Source organism: Quercus lobata, chromosome 11 (assembly GCF_001633185.2).
Source record: "Quercus lobata isolate SW786 chromosome 11, ValleyOak3.0 Primary Assembly, whole genome shotgun sequence".
Classification (NCBI taxonomy): Eukaryota; Viridiplantae; Streptophyta; class Magnoliopsida; order Fagales; family Fagaceae; genus Quercus; species Quercus lobata.
Window position 1 is genome coordinate 12,701,348 of NC_044914.1, and position 9,115 is coordinate 12,710,462.

The 9,115-nt window shown below is 35.6% G+C and overlaps 1 protein-coding gene and 1 pseudogene across 1 annotated transcript; both read left to right on the top strand.

Annotated features, from left to right (window-relative positions):
• Positions 1-275: 275 nt before the first annotated feature.
• On the top strand, positions 276-4,730 carry LOC115968390 (anthranilate phosphoribosyltransferase, chloroplastic-like). Its single transcript, XM_031087779.1, has 10 exons — positions 276-684; positions 785-928; positions 1,408-1,569; positions 1,666-1,749; positions 2,216-2,404; positions 3,076-3,166; positions 3,744-3,803; positions 3,919-4,037; positions 4,136-4,270; positions 4,365-4,730. Exons 1-10 carry the CDS (start codon positions 487-489, stop codon positions 4,398-4,400), a joined length of 1,218 nt encoding a protein of 405 aa, XP_030943639.1. The 5' UTR covers positions 276-486; the 3' UTR covers positions 4,401-4,730.
• Positions 4,731-5,931: 1,201 nt separating this feature from the next.
• LOC115966409 lies at positions 5,932-7,678 on the top strand (annotated as a pseudogene).
• The last annotated feature ends 1,437 nt before the right edge of the window (positions 7,679-9,115 follow it).

A 9,115-nucleotide genomic window follows, 5' to 3' on the forward strand; every position in this document is an offset into this window, starting at 1 on the left:
ATAGTTTTAAAAAGCGGACCAAACTTTATCGGTTCAATTGAGAATCTGATCATAATTTGGTTTACTAATAACAAACAAACCAATATCACCGCATAAATGATCACTTCATAAGTATAAGCATTTATAGAATATGGGATAAGGAAGAGGATTGAAGTAGGAGCTAATTCTGGTTATATGTGGCCATTTGGGTAAGTGGGTGATTTATCCACACATTTTTTCTCACCTAAACAGTCATCACCGGATTTACATGACATCAATGCGCCTTTTAGACAGATGACATCTTACATAGAAAACTGGTAAGTTACGTTAAATCTTCACATATGGTAACCCCAAATATGGATTCCGATTTAATCATTGGCCTTCTGTGCTGGACAATGATAAAACAACCCATCTCTTCTTGTTCCCTCATAAAGCCAAATACATTCACAGAGAGACTCACAGTTTCTGTTCTCAAAGATTGGTTTTTTGTTGTGAAGTTGGGCTGCAATGGCTGTCTCCTCCTACAAATCTCAAATCCTTTTCCCTTCTTTGAATCCCATTCCCAAGTTTAATGCTCCTCGAAATTGCTTTTTCCCACACCCAATTCCTCACGCAAAGCAACTAAGTCAAAGAACCACTCTGGTCTCTGCATTTCCCGGCACTGTATCTGATAGTTCAACCCAAAAAGTACAATCTTTCAATGAGGTACGGATTTGGGGTTGTTTCGATTTGTGTTTATTTGTAATTTTGGTTTCTGGGTTGTTTTGGTTTCTGAATTTTGTTTGGTTTTTTGGGGTTGTTGCAGTTGATTGAATCATTGATAGATCGTGTTGATTTATCTGAGGCTGAGGCTGAGGCTTCCCTTGATTTTTTACTAAAAGATGCAAATGAGGCACTGATTAGTGCTTTTCTTGTTCTGCTGAGAGCTAAAGGGGAGACATATGAAGAGGTAAAAAGTTCTCTTCTTTTGGGTTCTATTAGAATGAGTTTTATCATTGACATTTCAAAATTATAGTATGCTGTTTGCCCACTTGGAATTGATAGATATGATATTAGAATTTATTGTCTGAGTGAAATTTCATGGAATAATGATATTGAAGGCATGTTTTCTAGCTGCTTCTTAACACTTAAAAATCATGTTAATAGATTTTTACTTGATAAATTTGAGGCCAACCACCCAAGTTTTTTGCCTAAATGCTTGAGGACTTAAGCCAATTCAATTTTTGTCTACAAAAGTATGCTTAATGTTATAACAAATGGAGGATAATGAAGGGTTCAAGCGAAAGCCTTGTGGTGATGGCATCTTCCTGTGTGGTGGCCCATGTCTATGGTTCAAACTCCACCTCCCCCTCCCCCACTATCTACCTATCTCAAAAAATGGAGGATAGTGAAAGTTAATATTTTTATGGGTTTTTAATGATTAAACAGATTGTGGGGTTGGCAAGGGCAATGCTCAAGCATAGTGTGAAGGTAGAAGGGTTGAATGATGCAGTTGACATTGTTGGAACGGGTGGTGATGGAGCAAACACTGTGAACATTTCCACTGGGGCTTCAATACTTGCTGCAGCTTGTGGTGCAAAAGTTGCAAAGGTTGGCATTCCTCTACACTTACTTTGAGGCTGTGATCTTTAGTGAGATGTATTACAATTGTTTGAAATAGTGATTGATTAATTGTTTTGTGTTCAGCAAGGAAACAGGTCAAGTTCCTCCGCCTGTGGAAGTGCTGATGTATTAGAAGCATTGGGAGTAGCTTTTGACTTGGATCCTGAGGTTAGTGTAATTAATTTTATTTTTCAAAATTTAGTTGATGCTCCAATGATATTATGGGTAGTGAGTGACTACGCTTCAGAGCAGCTTCTTGTGTGGTGAGAAGCATATTCTGACCATTAGGAGATTATAAACTGGCTGCACTAGACTTTATAGTTTTAGACAATTTATGATATACATATCAACCTAGAAGTTATCGTGATAATTTTGCAGTCAGATGAGGATGCTATCTCTATCTGATGATAGATGTTTTTCACTCATAAGCACAATGGTAATTAGTATTTATGCCCATAGTATTATTTCCAAACCTATACCCACTGAAACCCCAAGCTACACCTAGCAGATAATTTTTTTTTTAAATGTGAATATATGTGCTCTACTTATATAATATGAGAAGAGTGCCAATATTCTGAACAAATGATTTTTTCCTATATTAATTCAATTTCTCATTGTTTTTTCTTTAACTCAGGGGGTTACGAGGTGCGTGAACGAAGGAGGAATTGGGTTTATGATGGCTCCAAGGTATCACCCAGCCATGAAGATTGTCAGCCCTGTTAGAAAAAAGCTAAAAGTGAAAACTGTGTTCAACATATTGGGCCCAATGTTGAATCCATCTAGGGTACCTTTTGCTGTTGTTGGAGTATACAAAGAAGACTTGGTAAGTATTTGTATCAAGAATATTAAAATTATCATCTACTCTCCTAAAACTTTATTTCTTGATGATTTAATTTCATATAACTTCCCCTCCACCAAAAATAAAAAGATTTGAAACTAATTACATAACAAAAGTGATTGAATATTTCATTGTTTCAAATGTAGTCACTATGTTGCCAGGATGGTTTCAATAGATATAAGGTTGTGACTAAATAGATAATTAATAGATTAATTGTTAGTAAGATTCAAAGGTTTTTGATTTTGATTTTGATTTTGGGTCTTGCCTGAATTGTTGATTAATGTATAATTGACTCAAAACTTTTTGAGTGCTATGTACTTGCTTATTGGCTCAACATAGTCCTGGAGTATCTCAAATTGTAATCAAGTTAAAATGTTTTGTTTGCAGTAGAGCTTAGACAACTTATAGTAGCAAAAATTAATCTCTATTGTTTCAGTTTGAGAGCATGTAACCAAACTAAAGCAACTATGTTAATGTTTCATATTATTATTACAGTTATCACTTCATCATTGATTTCATTGTGTATTCTCTACTAATAGAAGGAAGCCGATACAAAATTATATACTGTTAATGGACTTGGGTTCACTTTTCAAGTAATTAGTTGCGTATATGTGATAATAGTTTTTTTCTTAGTATATGTTCTATTTGTTGTTTAGGTCTTAAAAATGGCTAAAGCATTGCAACTTTTTGGCATGAAAAGAGCATTAGTTGTTCACTCAGAGGGCTTAGATGAAATGAGCCCCCTAGGTAAGATACTTCTCTTTTTGAATGCTGAAGTATGCATATTGCAACTGTAGAATTTGACATTTTCGTATCTCTCTCTCTCTCTCTCTCTCTCTCTCTCTCTCTCTCTCTCTCTTTCTCTTTAAATTATGAGATAAACTATGATGAAGAGGCCTTCCATCAAGATTGATCGAGCATAACCCATCTTTACATGCCTTGGTCAGTTTTCTTATTGATCCAAACCATTCACATAGATTTACAAACAAAAAAAAATTGTATCTCTTACATTTTGCATTAGTAATTGGTGCCAACTTATTAAATTTTTTGCTTATATTTGAATGGCATATAACACTGCTTATCCATGTCAAAAAAGAACATCTTTTTTAAGTGGAAAAAACCATAATTTATATTTTCAATTTATGTCCTCTCACATATTTTTCCTCAGTGTATCGCATAATTTAAAAATTTCTAGAAGCCTATCAATACGTGTACAAATGGTGATGCTCTATCAATCTTGATGAGGTGGTGCCCTTTTAAAGTTTATCTGTTTATGTATATTAGTAGATCTCATCTTAGTCACGGATCAATGATTTGAATACAGGACCTGGGCTAATCCTTGATGTCACTCCAAAAAACATTGAGACATTCTCATTTGATCCATGTGAGAATCTTGCCTCTAATTTTTAATTTGTTCATGTTTGATTAGTTTCTACATAGTAATGGTTATGAACAATTTATTTATGCTTACTGATAAAGATGTAATGTTTACTGGATAGTGGAGTTTGGCATTCCCCGCTGCACCCTAGATAGCTTGAAAGGTGGGGATCCAGAGTATAATGCGGATGTTCTAAAGCGTGTGTTATCAGGACAGAAAGGGTCCATTGCCGATGCACTTGTAAGTTCTTTGGCAGTCTGGCTCTCATTAAGCTGTTAATGTCATGAGTTTACTACTTATGATCGAGAAATCTAATAATTACCAAAATATTTGAACAGATAATGAATGCAGCAGCTGCTTTATTGGTTAGTGGTCAAGTGAACACCTTGGGTGAAGGGATAATTTTGGCTCGTGAAACACAAGAATCAGGAAAAGCTCTTCAGAGGCTTAATTTGTGGATAGATATTTCCAATGTAAGTCAAATAAAAAAAAATTAAAATTAAAATAGCTTCAAATTGTGATTGACTAATATAAACTTCTTTGATCTCATTCGTTTGATAATTGCAGAAATCAAAAAACGAAGCAGCCCTTAAGTATGCCTGAGACTCTAATATCAGTTAGGGAGTTCTGAAGATTGAAAGCCAAAAAATAGCATGGGAAATGTCAAAGTATTCTGACATGTGAAGGCTTCTAAGTATTCAGACATGTGAAGACTTTGAAGAGTATAAACTTTCACCTGCTTAAATTTTGAATAGCCCATTTAAAGCCAAATCTTGTAATCAGTAGAGCTTTATGCTTCATGCTGATGTTTTTCAATTTTAGGGATGTTTATATCCCAGTTGTTTCTCAAGATGTAAGAGACCTACAAGAATTGATAAATGCAGTATTTCACTTTGAAGTAGTATCCAAAGAGACAGAATAGCAGTAAAATAATTGGTTGTGGAACTATCAATGTGCATCTCTCTCTCTCTCTCTCAGACAAATAAAGAAATGGAATTGGTGTTCAGAGCAAGAAGAAAGAGCAAAGAAGAGCTAGAAATGGTGTTGAACTAGGGCAAGAAGGTTATATCCTCCACACACTTCGTGATCTTCAGGTTTTTTTTTTTTTTTAATCTATCCATCATAGTATGCAAGCTTCTATTCAACTAGATCTGCATATGTTATCCCATAACAAATGCATATGTTAAAAAAGATATCCTGTTACTTGATAGAGATTTTGAATCTCTGATAAGTTCTGTCATAGTGAGAGTACAGATGCCAAATTTGATGTGAATAAAAAAATCCTATAGTTTAATTCTTGTCCAATTACCATCATCTGCTTTCTTTGATCTCGCCTACATGATCATTTCTACCATCCAAGTTGAACAACACTTATCACTTCTCTATTTTCGTAACAATGAGAAACTCGATGACTGTTCACTATACCGTATTCTTGAGGAACTTTTTGTTTTAAATGTATGTTCTATTTGAAGGACATGGAAGTGATGTTCAAGCAGCTCTAGCAGAGTGGACAGGACATAGAACCCTAAAAGGACTGATTGAAGAATACAATTTTCAGTTTCTTGTTATCTGTTATTGCAGTGGTTGTAGAAAACTGGTAGGGAGGTCAGCTTGTTTCCCTTCTCGCCAAAGCTGGTGTGATTGCCAATTACTCTGCCCATCTGTGTGAATAATGTAGATTCCAAATGTTTTTGTAAACAAGGTGAAAACAAGAAATACAAACATTACAAATGTTCCTAGATCAAGTTTCATAGGCCACACTACAAGTTTTGTAATAACACTACATTGGTTGTTTGACACTGAAATGTTTTGTGGTAATGGAATGAAATACTATTTTAGAGTTTAAACAACTCTACTGAGGTTTTCCGCTAATTAAACTTTTTGGGGTCAAGCTCATGTCCTGTTTGAATGTCATCAGTGTAGCTTATTGGAGTGCTGGTCAGAATGACCCTATTTTTTTTGTTTATATATGCTTTCTGTTGAACTAAGAAAAATTCCAAAGACAACCTCTCATTTTATAATTTTTATTCTCTTTTTGTAGTTGGATTGCAACCGGAGTTTTAGTCTTGTAACTCTTATTTTTCTTTAGATTGTACCTTATACACAAAGCCATGGAAATTTCTGATTTGTTTGAAACGCTTGCAGGCTTGCAGCGGAGGGGCTGCAGCCTGATGAGACATTGCTTAGAGCATACAATGCATTGGTTAGATCTTGGTATATGTTTGATGAGGCCATTGATGTTTTGTTCCAAATGAAGAAGTGCTGGCCCATATCTTCACCTATAATTTTCTCATGAATCAATTATTTAAGCATGCCAAAATGGAGCCCTAATGATTACACCTATGCCATTGTGATTGAAGCACACTGCAGGACTGATGATATGGAAGAAGCTGTTCATGTTTTTCAGGAGATGGAGGAAGCTGGGTTACCCCTAGAGCTTTCGCTTGGACAGAATATATTGAAGGGCTTTGCACCCATCAGAGGTCAGGTTTGGGATAAAAAGTGCTACAAGCATGGAAAGGGGCATCTGCCTCTATTGATGCATATGCTTATGCTGCTGTCATTTGTGGGTTCTGTGACAAGATATGGTGCATTGATCCATAGGCATTGCAAGAATTGAAATTTTCTATAAGCTTAATGATATGATGTAAAAGGGTATATAAAGTTAGTAATTATGTGATTGTTGGCTTGATTCTTCAATGATTGTGTAACATGGGCATGCCTTTGGAAGCATTGTGTCTATTTGAAGAATTGAAGGGATCCAGAATTTTTCCTGATGAGCTTCTATACAATATTGTGGTGGATGTTTTGTGCAAACAGGGGAAAGTGGAAGAAGCCAATACATGAAAGGTAAGCATATGGGTTTAGATATTAAGCAGTAGATGACCTTGATTTAAGGATACTATTTCCTTGGAAAAGTTTCTATTGCCTCGAATCTATTTGAGCAAATGAAGGAAAAGGGGTTCAAGCCTGACCTTGCTGTTTATGATGCACATACTGGCGGGGTTTTCTAGAAATGGCTTCACATCCGAGGAACGTGACCCTTTGGATTATATGGAGGCACAGGGTTTGAAACCAAACTCTGTTACACACAACATGATTATTGAAGGTTTTTGTAAAGGTGAAGGTGGAGGAAGCTGAGGAACTGCTAAGAAGTTTGGAATATGAGACTGGATAACCATTCTGCAAAGATTAATGGGTACTGTGTAGCCAACCATACAAGTGAGGCCTTTAAGCTTTTTGTTAGGCTGTCAAAGCTAGGGGTTTTAATTAAAAAAATGTTCATGTGCTGAACTACTGAGTAACCTTTGCTTGGAAAGTGTCTACGATAGACCTTCAAGGTGCATTGTTGCTTGAGACAATGTTGGCATTGAATGTAAAACCAATAAAAATAATGTTCAGAAAGTCTTAGCTGCTCTGTGTGAGGCTGGAAATATGAAAAAGGTCCAGTGGCTTTTTGATGATGGAGTTGAAAGCGGGTTAATTCCTGATGTTATTTCCTACATAATGATGATATATGGTTATTACAGATGAATTTCTTACGAGAATCCCATGATCTCTTTCATCATGTGAAGGAGAGGGGCATGAAACCTGATCTCTCTTGTGGTTGTATGGTATAAATTTTGTTTTGATTTTCAACAATGTATATTTCCCTATGTGAAGTTGGATACTAGTACTTTGATCTTGTTCTCCCTAAAATTGTTGCCACCAAAGATAGAGCTACAATTGAAAGTGCTTAAGCCACTCTTTGGTATGTATTTTATCTTACAATCTCTTAGCTTCTTGCATAACATTATTCATTTCTTATTGGTTAATGTGAACAGTGGTTTCGAACCCATAATCTCACCCTCCACAAATTCTTGTGGGATGAGGAAGTGATATTTGAGCCAAAGCTCATTATATTGACATGATTATCATCTTCTACAAAATGTGGCTTGTTGCCGTTTCCATTAATCGTGGTTTTCCTTTTGAACAAGGTATTGCTAGTTAGAGTTGTTACAAAGAAAGAGAGTGATTGCTTGTCTCTAAATTTTGCTACCCTTTAATGGCTTTTATTTTCCTTGTCTGATTTGTTCCATTAATTTGGCCATTGTAGGCACAATGTAGCAATAAAGTGTGCAACTATGACTCCAGGTACCGTATGCATTGGAAAGTCACACAATTAACCAAAGAAATAATTGTCATACTTACTGGCTTATTGTTAGCATATAAAAATGGTTTGGTTTTGACAGATGAAGCTCATGTCAAGGAGTTTAACTTGAAACAAATGTGGAGTCGTTCAAATGGGTTTTTAACCTTTTGTTCAATGAACTTCCCTTATGGTCTATTGTTATTTTCTTCAGATTCTATTTAATAAAAGGAACACTGTGCTTTCCATTTACAACAGGTACTGTATTCAGAGAACTAATTATCCAGCTTGTTCCAGGTTTGTAATGTTTTCTTGAAAGCCAGTTTCTTTTTCATGATAAAGCCAAGGGCCCAGAATCCAGATTGACTTGGTTTTCTTTTCAGTACAGGGCAACACATAAAGATTCAACCAACCCGCTGCCTCCGCACTTCCAAGTTCAAAACTTGGAACACAACACTATTTTGATATTCAAAAACTCCGATCTTGGTGAATTCGCTGATTGATATTCTGTGAGCCAGGGCATTTCTTTAAGAAAGCACTAATAAATCAACAAAAATAAACTCTGCTTGACCATTTCACATCAAATCATCACCATGACTGACATTGCTTCCTAAGCCTGCATTTCATACACAGTGGCCGATTGGGTTGAGCTTAGCTGTTTGTGAGTGCTTGTAGGGCAATCGGACATGGATCAATTATGCTTGCAACTTAATTCAAGAATATATCCTCAAAAAACCTCTAAAAGTAACATAATTTAATCATGTTTGAGTGGATTTCAGTTAGTTTAACTAATAAAATCTTTTATTGTTGAATAAAAAATCTAGGTTCAATCTCAGCCTATACCAAAAATTAATTAGTGTGAAAGCAAGAGTAAAAGGTGATCACCAAGCACATTACACAAAATCAAACAAATGAATGTAGAGACCAAATACTTTTTTGAAGAAAACATCATATGCGTCACAAATCACAATGAATCACAAGTATACGGATTTTATGACTGATTTCATATAGAATTTCCAACTTCCTTATGCGTATATAAAGAAGGATTTCAACTGGCTCATGAGACTTTTCTTTTTCTTTTTTGAGGGAAGGCTCACGAGACTTTAATTTCACAGACTGAACACCAGGTTTAGATTGGGATGTCATTAATGTCAAGGACCGGCGTAAGTGTTCAAGCTCAGTCCATATG

Coding starts and splice junctions, on each gene's coding strand:
- LOC115968390 (XM_031087779.1), top strand. CDS start 487: ATGGCTGTCTCCTCCTACAAATCTCAAATCCTTTTCCCTTCTTTGAAT. Junction 929..1,407: donor AAGGGGAGACATATGAAGAG/GTAAAAAGTTCT, acceptor ATGATTAAACAG/ATTGTGGGGTTGGCAAGGGC. Junction 2,405..3,075: donor GAGTATACAAAGAAGACTTG/GTAAGTATTTGT, acceptor TTTGTTGTTTAG/GTCTTAAAAATGGCTAAAGC.